At 37.3% G+C, this 18,872-nt stretch overlaps 1 protein-coding gene across 2 annotated transcripts in view; it reads right to left on the bottom strand.

Moving 5' to 3' along the window:
* slc24a3 (solute carrier family 24 member 3) overlaps positions 1 to 18,872 on the bottom strand; it is an 88,977-nt gene that overhangs the window by 1,136 nt on the left and 68,969 nt on the right. For both annotated transcript variants that reach the window (XM_079855404.1, XM_079855405.1), the window contains exons 3-15: positions 12,375 to 12,451; positions 9,259 to 9,333; positions 8,794 to 8,878; positions 8,579 to 8,682; positions 5,527 to 5,601; positions 4,650 to 4,675; positions 4,486 to 4,539; positions 4,224 to 4,351; positions 3,976 to 4,136; positions 2,682 to 2,952; positions 1,702 to 1,868; positions 1,498 to 1,612; positions 992 to 1,104 (exon numbers count right to left, since the gene is read on the bottom strand). In XM_079855404.1, the coding sequence (XP_079711530.1) occupies positions 992 to 1,104; positions 1,498 to 1,612; positions 1,702 to 1,868; positions 2,682 to 2,952; positions 3,976 to 4,136; positions 4,224 to 4,351; positions 4,486 to 4,539; positions 4,650 to 4,675; positions 5,527 to 5,601; positions 8,579 to 8,682; positions 8,794 to 8,878; positions 9,259 to 9,333; positions 12,375 to 12,451 (1,451 nt within the window). The remainder of the gene's footprint in view (positions 1 to 991; positions 1,105 to 1,497; positions 1,613 to 1,701; positions 1,869 to 2,681; positions 2,953 to 3,975; positions 4,137 to 4,223; positions 4,352 to 4,485; positions 4,540 to 4,649; positions 4,676 to 5,526; positions 5,602 to 8,578; positions 8,683 to 8,793; positions 8,879 to 9,258; positions 9,334 to 12,374; positions 12,452 to 18,872) is intronic.

Genomic DNA, 18,872 nt, shown 5'->3' on the forward strand with positions numbered 1-18,872 from the left:
TTGTTTTCCAGTTTTCTGCTTCCTCTCACGTGACTAACGCAAACATTCTGCATTTATCATCCGATATTGAATATTTAATTGTTCATGCTCATTTCCTTTATTTGTATATTTAGTTTGCGTTTGCCATCATGCAACACACACATAAAGTTAGTCTTTAATATCCAATATAAATTTTTCATATTGTAATGCTATTATAATGCTGGGATGATTAAAATCACTTGTAACCTTCTTTTTGGGGGGTATTTATTTAGGCAAAACAATACAGAATTTTACAATTAGCCATTTATTGATTTTTGGCTATAATAACAAAAATTATTAGCGGTCTCGGTGCATCACTAATGTCACACAATTTCTGGGTTAAAAGTAATAACTAAACAAACAATACTGATTTTTCATTTGGTCTCTGTCAGTGCTCTCCGTCATTGACGAGTTATCTTGTCTTTTATGAGAAAACGTTTCCCAGCCATTGACGAGATTTTACGGCGTTCCATGTTTCTGCTGTTATAAGGTGTGTGTGTGTGTGGGGGGGGGGGGCGCTATTATGCATCTCCTGAACGAATACAGTATTTTCAGGTCAAAACACAGGTAAAGAAGATCTACTCCATTTATGTTGTGATCATCGTACTGAATCTAGACGTAGTCTGTGACAAAAATACGATTTTCTTAGCTTTTTGCTCAAAATGTTGCTTTTTTAAATGAAACTTACATACAAGCGTTGATAAAAAAAAGAATGCATGAAAATATAATAAAAAAATGTTTTGTTTAAAAGCAGAGGGTCTGTTTTTCCTTTTGATATATTGCATGTTCAGATATTCATACAACAAAATATTCTGGGGGGCATGACATTTTTGTGAAAATGACCAAAAATGCTGGCGGTGGATGGCAACTTAAAAAAAGAAGAAAAAAAAAAAAAACGCTGGCAGGAAAAGAGTTAAGCATTTGCCAAATGAATCATTAAACAATAATGAAGATAACGACATTTTGCACTTACTGTGGAACCATAGTCGATGGCCAAAGTCTGGAGGGTCCAGGGCAGACCAAGCCCTATCAGGATATCAAACACATTACTACCAATGGAGTTGGACACAGCCATGTCACCCATTCCTGAAAAAGATTTATAGACAGTTTAAAGGCTGAACATATTACGATCATCATAATCTACAAACAACTTAATATCTGCTAATAAAACTTCAACACCCATAATGCACTTTTGATTCTGACTCCGCATCTATCCGACTGTCCAGGGGCAGGAATACAAAAATTCTGAAGTTTGATCAGTAGTTTTAACAAATATCTGTCAAAATTCTGCCATCTTTGTATTGTTATAATGTCGGTTGTATATGTAAATTAACAATGTGTTAATTACAATTATTCTTTTTTTTATTCAATTCTATTATTTATTCAATCTCTTCCTGGCAAAGCAAACTGATTATTTTATTCAGGGATAGAGTGTAAATAATAATGCTAAAGCGTGAAGAAATAATCATTTGTTCCTACCTTGCCGTGCCACAATTAAACTGGCCAAACAGTCAGGAACGCTGGTGCCAGCAGCCAAGAAAGTGATGCCCATAATGACGTCAGGGATGCCCATAGTGTAACCGATCACTGTGACCTGCCACGAAAGTGTCAACAGGTCACTGAACGATTCTAAAAAAGTAGTTTAAGAATTTATAAAATCAATATTTCTGCGGCAAGCCTTACCATCCACACCATGATGTAAGAGAAAAAAGCGATCCAGAGGGTGGAGTTGATGAACGAGACCATATACCAGCGCTCCCAACGAGACGAGGCACAGTTGGGCACGGTCAAGAACAGCAGCAGACTCAGTGGCCAGGCCAGCAGCCACTTTAGCTTATTAAAGCCCCCACCTGCACAAGATCAGGACATCATTTGAGTCATTAGTCTTTTATCAAACACTCTCATTCAAAGCAGCTTACAGAACACTTCCTGCCATGAGGGGCTTTCGCACCGGATAGTTCTAGGAACTAGCCACCAGGGTGGTTCTCTGAGAACTAATGGTTCCCTTAGGATCATTTTCCTGGTTGCATTCGCACCGCCAGGAGGAACTCTGAAGTGACATAAGCCGCACTTGTTGTTGTGTCCTTTATTTTGAAGGTGCGGCGGACCTTTATTTTGACAGCACAGTGCTCGCATTCTCTGTGTTCATTAGTTTACGATCTGTCAAAGTCCTGTCTAATATGTTAGATAGAACTGTTATACATTGAAAGACAGTATATGAAAAGGTATTGGCGTATGCCGTGTGGTTGATGTCCAGTGTTGCTTGCTCAGCAGAAATACATAATCATGTTTCGCTTGGTCCCCTCTAAATTGCGTTGGATTTTCTCCTCAGTGTAAAGGTTAAGAGGCCCATCTATAACTGATTTCCATGTTCGTAGAGTTAGTTTCTGGAGTAAATATATAGGCTATAATCTGTGTGTTTACATAGCTTTTTTGAAAATGGTCGGTGCTGGTGTTTTGCATGCGTTTGGCCAATCAACGTACAACTAAAAATCCGGGTACTTCCGCCAATAGTTCTAGGAATTATGAAAAGGTTCCTCCGCTGCGAAAGCCCCATGGACAGTTTATAGACGGCCATTTCTAGGGGTTGAACCTAAAACCTAGAACTTTGCAAAAAAATATTCTTAATTAGTATTTTCGTCAATCATCAATAATAAATGTACCGGGGCAGCGGTATGGTACGAAGGGTCCTTCTTTGTCATCTTCTTCCTCTTCCTCCTCATCGTTTTCATTGTTTTCATTGTCCTCGTTCTCGTTTTCGGTGTCAGTGCCAGCTTCAGCTCCTCCCCTGTCGTCATCATGGTGACCTCCCTTACGCCCGTTCAGGCCTCGGTCCGGACCTGCCAGCCCATTCTCCACCCCACGCTTTCCAGGGATTTTTACGGTCACCTCTGAGTCGCCGTTACTGAAACGACTGTTTATCAGACGCTGCCTCTGCAAACACACACACACACACACACACACACACACACACACACACACACACACACACACACACACACACACACACACACACACACACACACACACATATTAGTCTTGAGTAAATAAATAGAACATCTACAATGAATAACCACTTAAGGTCATTGCAACTTTATTTTTTCACCATTGTGCGAGATTTAATTGTATCTCACAATGTGACTATTTCTTATTTGAACCTTATCTCACAATTACCATTTCAGTTTTATTCAGAGCGAGATACATTGTATGAGTATTGTATGAAATTAAGTTTTTTTAATTTTATTAATACTTTATTCAACAAGGATGCATTACAGTGATCACAAGTGACAGTAAAGACATTTATAATTTTACAAAAGATTTCTACTTCAAATAAACACTAGTCTTTTGAACTTTCTATTCATAAAATATAATGAATCACGGTTAAATATAATGATCACTATAAAATATAATGTATCACGGTTACCACAAAAACATTAAGAAGCACAACTGTTTTCAACATTGAGCATCAAATCAGCATATTAGAATGATTTCTGAAGATCATGTGACACTGAAGACTGAAGTAATGATGCTGAAAATTCAGCTTTGCCATCACAGGAATACAATACATTTTAAAATATATTAAAGTAGAAAAATAACTTAGAAAAAAGTTATTTTAAATTGTAATAAATATACAATATTTCTGTTTTTACTGTATTTCTGAAACAATAAATGGTCCTTGGTGAGAGACTTCTTTCAAAAACATTAAAAGTCTTACTGACCCAAAACTTTGAATGGAAGTGTATCAATTCGACATAATACACTTCAATGTGAGAGGGACAATGTTCATTTACAGACAATTAGCTGTTGACAAAAAATAATTTGAGATAAAACTCAGTTTAACCACCTGTAAAAAAAAAACTAGGCAAAATCTAAGAATGTATCTAGTTCTGTGCTTGACACAACTATATTTGTGAAAGAGTGCAGATGTGTGTGTGAGTGCAGATGTGTGTGACTGACCTCTGTAATGAGCATTCTGGAGGCCATTGTGAGGCGTGTGCGAGGGGAAAAGTGGCTGGTTATCATGATTCTCATTCCAGCCTCAGAGAAGGACAGTTGATGAGGGTATGCAGACAAGAGTTCATCCACCATTAGCACAGATGGCTTCCTGTGGAAATTTGCTAAGAGTGACAGAACAACAATGCAGAAATTTAGATGGCACACCAAGCAGTTATACGCGTGATTCATATAAAACAGGACTGCATTACCTTTCTTAAGCAGCACGACAGTGGCGTCACACCCATCGTCGATGTCAGTGTTACTGGCTGTGCCGTTACCCAGATTTGCTGAGTTCTTTTTCCGCCGTTCGATGTAATGAACCACCCGCGAGTTAAATCTGATTAACACGAAGGAAGGAGAGTTAATAAAATCAGCAGTGATGTGATTTACTGATGCAAAGTAGATATGAATAGCAATGAATCCATGTAATAATGAAACATTTCCATGGCAACAGAATAAAGGAGAACTTACTTCATTAATATAATGTAAAATAGGTACAGCACTATTAGGATGAGCGATTCATACCTGAGAAGAAATAAAGTAGCATAAATGACTGAATACATAACAGAATGTGAAACAAATGTAATATGACAAATGAAGAGGGTGTTCTGGTGTAACAGCAGCGTTTATCTTACCATGTCACCTTCTCATCATAGATGAACTTGAAAAAAAAAAAAGAGAGCAAAAGTTAAATTAAATAGACAAATATGGCAAAGCCAAATTCCTTCAAACATTTCAGAAATGTTGCATATTACCACTAGAGGGCAGGATTATCTAACTGTAATATGGGTCCTGAGGATCTAATGTATAAAATAGCATTTCTGTGATGCTTTATTTAATTTTTGCTGAATCTTTGAATAAAAAAACATTATAATAATACAATACAATATATTAAAAATTATATTAGCATGATAAGTAAACATTTTCAAAATTATAACATTTCATTAATATACAGGCTTATAAAATTTCAAGTATACTGGTTTGCATTTGTCTAATTATTTAATTTAATTAGTTATAAATTGCATTATCAGCATCATTTTACTGAAAATTGAACAAGAACTGTTAATTTTCAGGTTTATTTTTTTAATTCTATATTTTCAGACATTTGGATCCCACTGTATATGTTATAAATATACATAAATACAAACTAATCAGAAAAAAACATAGATATACAACCATTTACTGTAAGTAATTAAGAGACATATCACCACTTCCACATATGTTTCAACTATAACAGTATAAACTGTTGCAAAACAGTTTGTTCTTTTAGTGAATCCAATTTTTAATAAGGTGTTCAGTGTAGCATCTCTGTTACTCTGTGTCCTGTGTACTATTAATCTGTGTTTGTTGTTCCTCTGTGCTGGGAACACATGCAGAGAGTGTGGGCAAATAAGAGTCCTGTGCTGCCGGCCATGGGCCCCACGGGAGAGCCACTTGCTTCTACTCTCCTGCTGCGTGAGGAGGCCCATAGGCTTTATGGGAGCATGAAAAGCCACTTAGAGATCTACTCACCACGATCAGAGCGGTCACTGAGATGGTGTAGTACACAGAGTCTCTCATTAACGTCCAACACGAGAGCCGTACTGCCTGCATCGATGAGAGAGAGTACGGATGAGAGACAGTTAACACACACACACACACACACCCTTTAGGGCAAGGGTTCAATGGAGTGGAGCAAGTGTCAAAGCAGTACAACTCTTCTATTACATTACAATGACAAGTAAATATTTTAATGATTTACTTCCAACATCCATCTTGAACAAGTGCTTTATTTGTGGTGACAAGTTAAAATAACTCATAAAGGATGTGCATATTACAGGACACTGATTAAACATGGGACACACACAGAAGTATGATGATTTTGAAATTAACTTTCAAAAATAATTCTTTGTATCTTTGATAATGATATTGCATGATAATTGTACAGAATATTAAAGAGTTTAGTTTGAAAAGTCTATTCCACACAATAAAATTGCATGCTTTTTTTTTGTCATTCATGGACTCATGCAAACCCTGGTATTAAAGGATTTTAAAATGTGCTTGTCATGCCTTTACATCTTACATAATGTGTAATCTGTGACTATTTCCAGATTTTTTGGAAAAGTTGGATGGTTGGTCTTGGCTTACAAAATTTAGAATACTGAATTTAAGTGCGTGAATCGAAAGTGAAGGAAATTATTTAAGTGCGTGAATTGGAAGTGAAGGAAATGAATGAAGTAGGAACCATATATGGACATGACATCCTGTACCGAAATCCAGCTGATTGAACCATGTGAAGTAATCCATATTGAATGGGCCATGTTTTGAAGGGCGATCCTTCCATAAAAAGCATTGATCTACGTCAGAGCACCGAAAGTAATGCGCCATCACTCACGCCAGCACAGCTTAATTTACACCACAGGTGACACTCTTTGCTTTGTGTTTCCGTGGTAACCAGAAGCTCCATTGTTGCAGATGTGCTTTTTCCCCTGCTTGACTTTGATGGACTCCATGCGTAAGTGTAAGTGTCATTTTGTGATTTACTGGCATCACTAATATAGGATGCTAATTTTGTTAGAAAACCAAGAGCACAAATACAAAGCTATAGTATTTCATGTATGTCTGTGCAAATATATACATATATATGGTCACACTTTAGTTTAGGGTCCAATTCTCACTATTAACTAACTATTAACTACTTCTGCCTCAAACTCATAATTACTGCTTATTAATAGTTAGTAAGGTAGTTGTTAAGTTTAGGTATTGGGTAAGGATATAGAACATGGTCATGCAAAATAAGGCATTAATATGTGCTTTATAAGTACTGATAAACAGCCAATATCCTAGTAATATGCATGCTAATAAGCAACTAGTTAATAGTGTGAATTGGACACGAAACTAATTACATATATATATATATATGTATATATATATATATGTTAAAATTAAATGTTTAAAATAAATTGTTGTTTACAAAATAAATTTGCTGTCAATTAATATAGTTAATTAGTATTAATGTTTGTTAAATATTGGAAAAGAGGGTAAGAAGAAATAGAATTGTTTGTATGCAGGGTTTGAATTTTTAATTTTTAAGTTACCGGCCATTCAGAATTTCTACAAGCCAAAAAAAGATTATCTATCTATCTATCTATCTATCTATCTATCTATCTATCTATCTATCTATCTATCTATCTATCTATCTATCTATCTATCTATCTATCTATCTATCTATCTATCTATCTATCTATCTATCTATCTATAGATCCCTTTTTCTTATATATATATTTGGATTTGGATTTCATAGCCTACATTAATTTCTTATTGAAACAAAATCCTGTCATCATCTCCTCCCTACTTTTTAATCTTCGCTATTGCTTCAATGCAAATGAACATGCGTGCCATTATTTGTTGCGTAGTGACGCGTATGTTCAAGTAAGCCAGATATGCGCAGATTCTGTGCAATACGCTGTATTTGGTATATCATGATGACTCACGAGTATTTGCGCTAAATCTATGCAGATTTGTCTTACACAAATTTCCCCAGCAAAGTGACCAAACATAATAAGTAACACGACAAATTGGCAAGTGACAGTGTTACCCGCCAAAGCTGCTTTTTACCCGCATTCGGCGGGTTGGCGGGTGTTAATTTCAAACCCTGTTTGTATGCATATGCGTGGGGACACTATTCTGAGGTCTATCAGACTACCCAGAATGCCACTATTCCACTGCCAGATGGTGACTGAAGAAAGACTGGGAGAGGAAAAATCTATTAAGCCGTTTCCCATGCTAATGCAAAGATAGATATAACTTCATATCCTCTTTTCTTTAACATAGTAAGGGTCTCAGGAGGTTAACCCGAAGCAGTGTGAATGACTGAATGAAGTGGAAAGCAGAGGACAGGATGATAAAAAGAAGCAACTCCACAGCTAACATGACTGACCTCATCAGCTACTCTCAGTGACCCCTGAGAATAGTCTGCTCACTTCTCACTGTCAGTCTGCACTAAGCAATGGCTTTTTTTAGGGCAGAGGTTTAGAGGGGAGATGCACAGGCCACCTCATTCATCTCTAAGTTGACCTCTCACAGATGCTGAGAATTCATAATGCTTGCTCAGTACATTTGTGTCGACTGTCTAAAGGAAAATAATGTCTTACTGGCAATGTGTAGACACTGTATTAAAAATGTAATCAGGTTTGGGGAAGCATGCTGTTATATTTAAGGTACTGTTATATACAGTACCTTGAATATAACTGTAACGTTATATAATACAGTTTTCCAATTTGGGTTCAAAAGATAAATGTGTACTAAAGAAACCTAATTTATATAATTACTTAAAAAACATAGTGATGAACGCTAGCATTTAACAAAATATTTTGCTACAAGCAAGAAGGCACAGGGACATTTGTGCTAAAACCAAAGTGAATCAGTGTTAGAACTAGTTCTTTTACACAAACCGCCTGGAACAATTCACTAATATGACTTGGATTTCCCAAAGCTACATACAAAATTAACGCTCTTTTTCATTTCATTTAGTTTGAAACATTAACTAAAACAGCTTTTGGGTCATGTGCAAAGTAATGAGCACCTGTGCAGTAAAGATCCCACACACTCCGATGATGCAGAGGATATTGAAGACAGCAGAGCCCACGATTGTGCCCACTCCCACATCTCCTTTGGTGATAAATACACCTGCACAGAGAAGACAGGGTGGCTTACAGAGGGCATGTAAAGGTCTATGTTCAAATGTGAGAGGTACTGTTTTTCAAAGGCAGGCGGTGTTCGGATAAGCCAGATGTTTACCTATGACTGAGGTGAAGAGTTCAGGGGCTGAACTTCCTGCAGCCATGAACGTGGCTCCTGCTACATCCTCACTGAGTTGGAAGCGCTACAGCACGTTCACACACAGACAGAAAGAGAGGCACGAAAGATGAAAAGAGTCATTTGAACCAAACAGAATGGCAACGACTGATCTGAAATATTTTCCGGAACACTCCTCCCATCTGCCATTGTTCAGAATATAGAAATATGTAAATCATATAAAAAATAAAAAAATAAAAAATAGCTTAAACAGATACACAAATTAATTTAATTAATATATTTTAAAAATATTAAAAACTTATTTTTTTTAAATAAAAAAATGAAAACAAACTTAAACCAGGACAAGAGAAAATATTTTAAATAAAAATTACACATCTCACCTTTAAAAATGCTTTAAAAGGTTTACCAGTTGTAGAACACTAGCTAAGACATGAATGAATGTCGTACCTCACAGATCTTCTCCAGAGAGGGAACAAAGTAGTCATCACACACCAGTGCCAGTGCGTAAAACATATACATGGCCTTTAGAGAGAGAACACAAAATGACAAAGTGAACTCACACAAAAAAAACTCACAAAGTGAGTTTCCACTTCAAGCTCAAACCTTCCTTTTGAAAGTCCAGAACCTAAATTATGGTCTGTTCCAAAATCAGCTATTGCAGCTACCACTTTTATGATTATATTATGGTGCTTTTTGTGATTTTGAAGCTTGACAGACCTTCACTTTCATTACACCATTGGTTCTCAACCAGGGTTCTGGGGCCCACTAAGAGGCCTCAGAAAACATCCAAGGGGGCCTCAAGATTGCTCACGATAAGGCAAAACAAGCATTGTTCTGATTAGACCTTATTAGACCTGGGAAAATCATGTAAATGAATAAAATCATAAAACTGGGCATTTTTTAAATGAATATAAATGTTTCTAGTTATGCTAAAATGTAAAATATTTTAAGGGGTCAAAATTTTGAGAACAAAATGTTTTTAAAAATTTAAAAGTCATGAGGGCTTTGATTATTGTTGTGGACAACAGGGGCCTGGAGTCGAAATGGTTGAGAACCACTGCACTATACAGGAAAGAGCCGTCAGGATATTATATCCAAAACTTTACCTTTAGTGTGTCTACAGAAGAAAGAAAATCATATGCATTCGGAAAGACAGGTGAGAAAATCATAATAATCTAGAAATAGTGCAGAAATATCACCTTAAATCAGATTGCTACATCTGATGAAGCCTCTGTAAGTTCACATTATATAAGAAGGTAAAAAAAGAGAAAGCAGGGACTGCAGGGAGCGCATGAAATTTGTGCAAAGCGAAAATCTTGCGTGCAGGCACATTTGAGTACACGAGTGTCAACGCCATTAAACTCTGTTATTCTCAGAGCAATCTGCCCTCCAGTGGGACGGCCGTCTACTGGGACTATTCAGACCTTTTCTTAGAAAGTGTCCCGATGACAGAAAGGCACTGATGGAAGCTTGTGCCCTTTACAGAGTGAGGGGGTTCAAAATGTATTTATCTCATACTCAATAGGGATGAACATGATGTTTTTTCCCCTACATTCGAACATGTTTTGCATAAAAAAGCTGTGTGTGGGGATTAGTTGCTCCAACATCTGCTGTGGTCAGATCGGTGTGAATCGCAGATGTCATTGTCCCTCTGCATGTAAAACACATATGCATGCGTACGTTTGCATTTACCTACCAACATACTAAAAACATGAACATTCCTATTGCTGTAGAGCATGGCGCCAGCAATGCCAAGGTCATGGTTTCGTCTCCCAGAGAAAGCAAAAACGTATAGAAATGTATACTGTATACCTTATAAGTTAAATACATCTCTTTGGGATAAATGCATTTGCCAAATGCATACATTTAAACAATAAATCCAAAAACACTGCTAATGCTAGTGATTATGACATAAACAAAACAAAACTTACTAACTAAATAATTATAATTATATAATTTTTGTATGTTAAATAAGCATGGGTTCAGGCAGAACTAACATTCCCATACATACACATGGATGCAAGCACACAATGTCCTGTCAAAGCAAGCTCCCATTCACCCCTGGGACCTGTTTGCCAACTGTTTCCCGCCAAGACTTTGCCAATCAGTGCATCTAATTCAGCCGCCACGCTGCCATGCTCGCACTTTGTGCCCATTATGTAATCTCTGCCCCCTCTACTCTCATTCCCTCCCCTTCCATTTATTCTTGACCTTCTGACAAGGCAGAGCTGGGCTACAGAAGCCCCTAAAGATAAATAAAACATGTAAACAGCCGGAGGGAGTCTTAGAGGGTTTTCGCTGCGGCTTTTACCATCCACTCAGTCTCTGCTTACACGGGCAACTATCTAAACAATGCACAACAATGGCAGTGTCAAACCAACCCTGCAAGGGTTTTCAGCGGGAACACACAGTACTGCATCATTACCTGCTTCACATGGTATGCTTCACTTAAATGTTGCTCAGACATGGCCTATGGAGGCAGAAAGGCCTGATGCATGATGTCCCTGTGATGGCTTACGATTATGGTGGTGGAACAAAACAACTCGATTTATTTAATTAAAACCAACTGCAGTGGATTTATTTAGAGAGCACTCATTCCTTTAATATTTCACATTCCAGGTTCAATATAAGTTAAGCTCACTTGTTGCATGATGTCAGTTACCACAAAACAATTTTCATTTATTTCTCAGTTTCTCAAAAACAACAAAAACTAAAGCTATTTTCATTTCTAAGAGACAGGATAATTGCTTCAGGAATATGAAAAAATATGTATATGTGTTTATTTGGCCGTAGAGTAGGGCTGGTAGTTTTTCAATGAAACACACTTCAATGAAAAACTATTCTATTGAGTCATGACTCAAAACAGCCACCCAGCTTACAACGCTTACAACTTTTAGTGCTATTCCAATTGGCTCCTTTTTATGCCTCCAGAGAACACTCAAAACAATCCATAAAAGAACAGAAACTATAGGAAATACTGTTGGCAGAGGGAACTCTATTGTGTATTATTGTAAACAAATGATTGTGTCATCAGGCATAGACTGCCAGACAATAAAACCCATTCCACTCTCTATATGCACTCTATATCACTGTAGTAAACAGTGTTTCATGTAAGAACTAAAGCATGCCAACTGAAATAAAACTCTTGAAATGAGTACAGGCTTCATCAAGTTCTAGATCATATATCTGAACGTGACAACTGATTTGCTTTGAGTTGATTTGTTGCACTGGTTAATAAAGCTCTCACAACAACAATTTAAGTTGTACAAACCCTTCTCTGCTTGAACACCTTTATTCGAGTGAGGTAATATAACCTGAAAATTAACATGATCAATTCACTCATGTGTACCAATGAGTAAGTCACTTGTAAAATCCTTTGCATTCACTGTAACAAATAATAGAGGTAAGGTCAGAGATTGCCCTGAGCCCCTGACTCTTGAATGGAATACACAGTCTTGTGACTTCAAGTGTTCATGTAATTTTATAGATTTCAGCTAGAATAAGGCATTCAAACTATTTTATCAAATGCTTTAAAGAAAAAAGCAGATGGTAGAGATACTTACAAACAGAACATGCAAGGCTACGGCCCCCTCCATTCGCTCCTGGTTGGTGAAAAGATCGTCAGGGAACTCGTGTATACCTGCCAAAAACATGCAAACACATATTGAGCTACATGAATAGTCCAAGTATAAATCATAGAGCAACGCACATGTGTCTCAGAGAGTCTTCCCTGTCATTATACAGTACATCATGCAATTAAAAATATGGATCACTCCAGAGAAAAAATAGTCAATTCTTTCGATCACATACTAATTACAGCGCAAGTAGAATGTGCTGTCATATAGCATACTTTTGTCTCTCTTAAAGGGATAGATCATAAAAATGTTAAAACTCTTAAATGTGGAACACAAAAGGAGATATTTCACAGAAATGTCTGAGCTTCCCTCTTCCATCCAATGAAAGTGATTGGGACCAAAGCTGTCAAGCTCCAAAAAGGACAAAAAAAGCACCAAGCAACAATATTTTGAGTATTCTGAAGCCATATATGATTTGCAAGCAACAGACTAAATATCTTTCATCACAGCCGTGGTCATCATTCGCTTTCATTGTATGGAAAAGAGCACCTTGGACATTCTGCCTAACTTTTGTATCCAATGAAAAAATACAGGTTTCAAAACATATGAGGGTGAGTAAATGATGACATAGTGTAAAATGTTGGGTGATTTATCCTTTTAAGAGTACAAATACAATAATTCTTTAATTATTCATCGGCAGAACCCATACAGAGAAACATTTTTACTCTGATCACTCAGAACAACAAAATGACTTTATCAGACGTCATTCACTGAGCTTCAGAGAGAATTGACAACTATATGACTGAGGCATTGGTGTGATTTTCAGGAGCTTTTCTTGCAGTTCCGACGGCATTACTGCTGCTCCCAGTCCATCGCTGCTCTGTTAACAAGCTATTCACTGACACAGCGTGACACCTGGCCAGTTCCATTGATAAGCCTGCAGCCTGCCGACAGAATCGGGTCAGTGAGAGTGGCCACTTATTTGCCTGGATTCAGTTTTATATGCTCTAAGATGGTGGGAGTGTCAAAGTCAGCCTTGAGCTCTCTGTAAAGTGTTGCAATTGTGCTCGTTCCTACACACCCCGTTGCCATGACGTCAGCATCCAAGATACTACCGCCCTGATTGAAAAGCGTTGAAACCCCAGAGACCGGCTTTGTTCCATTCGGGGAAAAGCCTCATCTCTTTGTACAAATTTGAAACCTGATTTATTTCAGTACTGACAGACAAATATCTCAGAATATGTGTAACGTTGGAGTCTGTCACTTATCATGACTGACTGAGACAGAAGAGAGTATGTAGAGAAACTAAAATAAATTGCTTGTCTGATCCTCTCACACTGTTTTCCCCCCAAAATTGTTAGAAAGAAAGTCTTCTTATGTCTGTAAAAACACGTTTTATGTTTTTCAAGTAATTAATTTTTTTCTTATTTCCCTGTATGGGTACATTTGGCCCAGAGGACCTTTAGAAAGTAAATTGTCTGAAAACAATTTTCACATATTCATATTTCACATAATTGTAATATTTGAATGAAGTGTCAAAATTACAGATTGGAAATTATGCACAATCAGAATTTTATTCACAAGTGATGGTGACCTTGCATTTTTCTTTATTTTCATCACACAACACATCTCATATTTCGGTGTTCCAGTACACTAACTTTTTGTTGGGTCATAATAGAAATGAACCCACAACTGAGGGACAGTTATAATGTAAAATATAATATTTTATGATTGAAAGTCTAGGTCTGGGGCAAAAATATGTACGCAAAAGGCATTTAAAAAGTAGCAGTAAAGAAAGCAGGTAAAAAGTTTCCTTCATATTAAAATATATTTATATTCCGCTGTGCACAGATGTAATGTTACTCTCTTGTGCCGCCACTTTGTGAGCAAAGTATACAAACTACAAGCCAGTTCTCAGTTTTGTATAAAGATCAACAATAACTCTATTAGTATAACACGGCAGTAATATCTGCAAGGGTGTTTGTGCGTGTCCATGGCTGCGCATTGTGCAGTGACATTCCCTCCTAGATCACCGGGGAGGTTGAATGCGTCAGCAGGCTTCACAATGCCCCCAATGCCCTACTAAACACAACAGAGGTGAACTCAAACAACCCAAAAGAACTCACAAAACAATGCTTTACCGCCCACTAGCACAACAAGAGCCTGTCACCTGGTTCTTATGTTATAGTAATGACACAACAAATCCTTCATAATTACACTCACAGTCCCTGAAGTGTGTGAAAATAGAGACTGACCCTCACTCTATGACCTCTGAGTCTCATGTCAGTCTTCTATTGCTCATTTCACCCACAAAAACAGTGCTTCACTTGAGACAAAATGCTTCTTGATGACAAACAGATGAATAAAAAGTTGGACCGAGAGTCAGCTGCCTATTTTTATCCCAGGAACAACAGATCTGCTCTGGTGCTCATGGTTCACATGGGTTTCATTGTTGGTGTGGCCTTCATTAGAGAGTCACAGCCTCTCGGTTCTGGTCCCATTGCAGAGCGATCCCTGGCACAAGAGATCCTGATTAATCTAATTTCAATTAGAGCGCCAATGAATAAAGCAGCAATAAACAATAGCCAGTTAGTGCGAGTGGATCAATTAAAAAACACACAACAACAGCAACAGAAAGATGAACTTGGCAAAGTTGAAAGGGTTAGCAGAAATGTCCATTCTGTAATTACGGAGAATGAATTCAAAATCTCTTATTGTACTCTGGCAACAGTTAAAACAAATGGACGAGGCCTTGGTTCCTCTCCCAGACTGCAAGCGAGAATTAGACAAGAACATTCCAAGCTAGTGAGAAAAGACTAAAATCACCCGGAAACGTAGGATAGAGAAGGACAGGGATTATTCTCAGCAGGATTAGGACCTTGCACAACCTCCTCCTCCAGAGGACCAGGAGACTAATGGCCAGAAGGAAGGACATGAAGACTGTCCACATACATTAACCGCTGTCAGCACCGACCCCCTGCTCCTCCTCTGAGATCTGCCCAACTCTACATGAGGACATGAGATAGTCGTACACATCCAAGTTCCCTTCAGTGCATTTTGTGAGCTTTGAGCTGTTTACATAAGTCTTCTTCAAAGGCTCTTAGCAGAGTATACAAGGGTAGGAAGACAAGGTACAAGGTAACATTCTCTAAGACATCCACTAAGATGTCTTCAGGGTGAATGGAAAGAATGGAAAGAACAGAAATGGTGATGCGATAGAAGTTGAAAGTCATAAAATAATTGGTAAAGGTTTTTAATGAATATTATATAGCTTTGGGCCGAGTAAGATTTTTTAAAGAAATGTAATACTTTTATTCAGCAAGGATGTATTAAATTGATCAAAAGTGACAGTAAATACATTTATAATGTAACAAGAGTTCTATTTCAAATAAATGCTGTTTTTTTTAACTTTCTGCTCAAAGAATCCTGAAAAAAATGTATCACGGTCTCTTATTAATATTAAGCAGTCGAACTGTTTTCAACATTGTTCAACAAATGTTTCACCAAATCATCATATCAGAATTATTTCTGAAGGATCATGTGACACTGAAGACTGGAGTAATGATGATGAAAATTCAGCTTTGCTATCATAGAAATAAATCATATTTTAAAATATATTAAAATAGAAGGAATTTATTTCAATTCTAATAATATTTCACAATAATTCTGTATTTTTTGAACAAATAATTGCAGCCTTGAGCATAAGACACTTCTTTCAAAATCATTACAAAAATCTTACAGAATGGTATGCATGCATGCATATAGTATAACTAAAGCATTAGATCATCATTAGACATGACTTTTTGTGGCCTGGAAGCCAGATTGAAACCAGTTTCCTTAGAAGACAAAACACCGCCTGTTTAGTCATACAGTGACTGGACAGTGAGGCAGCTGTCAGAGGTTTCGGACACAGATACAGTCGTGGAGTAGCTGTCAGTCAGACATAACAGCTTAACTGAGAATGTCAGACCTCTGTAATTCCAATCAACAGGAAGGCAGCATCTGTTGTCAATTAAATCTAATTGATGAAATTAAAGTGCTTCCGTTGTCAAGACAAACAGTAACTAGAGAATGTCTCCCTCCTAAAGGGACGAAGATTTGGGAGGTGAATATGTTGTTATTTTGTGGCTTGTACACTTACACATACTGTACAGATGCAATTATACAGTTAATGCAGGTAAACTGATGTTTCATAGAGGTGAAATCTACCCAAATAAAAAACACATATGCACATATAAAACTACATGCAAATTGAAATGCATAAACACTGCATATAGGCCGACTGTATAACTACTATAGGCAGATAGACAAACAGAGACAGACAGACAGACTTGGCCAAATAGAAAGACAATCTGGAGTAAATCTTGATTAAGGCAAGTCCTGACAGGTATTTTCATTATTAGGAACTTGTCTGCATGGTTTACTGAGGTGAAACGGGTATAATAGTTGTCGAGAAAATAGAAAATACACACAAAATACAGTTTAACTTCCTAAATAAAACATAGCACTGAGGAGACATATTGTTTTGCTCCTCATTATTTATGTTTGATGATTACTACAGAAACCCTTCTGGGGATTTCATATGCTGTCTCTGGCATTATAATGTGTGTGTGGTTTAAAACAAATTTCCTAAGGGAGTTCTAAAGATATCGCACTTTCCATCATCAAAGTCAAACAACTGATTCACTTAGCGACTGAGCTAGACTTTGATAACAAGTAGAGCATATGACATATAAAGCACTTGAGGCTTCTTACACAATGAGAACCTGCACTGAGGACCAACTTCCATTAAAGATAAAATCTTTACTAAATAAAAAATAATACATTTTCAATGAGTGGCTCTTTTAAAAAGTAATAACAACCTCATGTTACAGTATGTTTGTTTCTTTCCTATGTATATTTTTTCTTATCTGTCATGAGTTTCATGATTTAAATTCTACTGTCTTGCAGTCTGAGGCATCACTTTTCAAAGTAATTTCAATTTCCTAAAAATCCACTCCTTTTTTTTTTAAACATCCCTACCATGTCCATATTTTACCCTGGAGTTTAATCATGACATGCTTATGGTTAACCCTATGGTGTGCAAGCATTTGCTGGGATTTCATTGAGATCACTTCAATATGAAATGCAGCACAATGACTGTTGCTGGTGATGTAACTTTGGGGCAGATGCTGAATCGTTGACAGATTCCATGAAAAAGTTCTGCCTCTTAAGTGATTTTCCTCAATAAAGCTGCTTTAATTGTCATGCAGAGCCTTAAATCCTGTTTTCCCATAGATTACATCAGTTGCCTTCCACCCATTTTATAATGTAAATTCCGTAATTTGCACTTAAACATGGCTGGAAACGCATAGCCTAATCCCAGTGCATGTCCTCAAACAGCATTGTCCAGTTTGGTCAGGCCTATGGATAAAGCATTATTCGTTGATGTGGAATTACGTAAAGGTTGAGTAACGTAAAGAAAACTTAAGATAATGCAATAACTGACTCATTTAAAACTGGTGAATTGCACAACTAAATTTAATTACATAATTCAGGGATATTAATGATGACGCCAGTAAAAAAAAAAAAAAAAAGCATCATTTTGTGATATTTTCAAAATATCGTCAAAAAACTATTGCAAAATGATATAATATATGAACTGATATTATGCGACTGAAGTCATTCCAAAAATCATGGCAATGGATGTTGATAGGTTTATGTCTATACCAGCCACCCCACTAGCTATTATTTTTAATCGAAGGAGACGCAGGAGTGTTTTTTTTCAAGCATTAAAGGTGCTCTAAGCAATGTCACTCATTTCTTTAGGCCAACAATTTTTTTTTGTCACATACAGCAAACATCTCCTCACTATCCGCTAGCACACTGTAAAAAAACGCAGTCTCTCTAAACAGCCTAGGCTCCACAAACGACAAGAAAAACAAACTGGCCAAGCCTGGACCACGAAACATAACAAACAGTGTTCCAGCCAATAACCGACAAGAATGATTCGGGGTTGGGGGGTTAGTGCGCGTGCACATGAAGGGGGGTGTGGGGAGTGGAGGAGAGAGAAGCATGAATAGAGAAGTTAGCTAGAGGAGAGATGTCCTAGACAACGACAATGACTAACGTTCATATTTTATATTCTTGAGAATTTTGATATTGCTGACACACGACCAAAGAGACGACGTTCCGATGAACAAATAACAAAGAATATGGAAAAGAAGAAGGAACACGCGCAGTCCCGAATTTACATCGGAAAAGCGTTTAAAAGGTGGCGAGAACTTCACCGGCAGAAGGGCTTCCAATCCAACATTCAGGTGGCTCTGTTTTTGCTGGACAGGTGGGTAAATCCAGTTTGGTTTTTCTAAATGGTTCATAACTGTTTCAGGAAGCACGGAAGGGAGGGGGAGGGGATGAGGAGGAGGGAGGGTCGAGCTAGTCTCTGTTTTGTTTGACAATACTTTGAACGTCAACAAGAAGTGACGTTACCCAACATCGCTTAGA

Source organism: Squalius cephalus, assembly GCF_949319135.1.
Source record: "Squalius cephalus genome assembly, chromosome: 21".
NCBI lineage: Eukaryota > Metazoa > Chordata > Actinopteri > Cypriniformes > Leuciscidae > Squalius > Squalius cephalus.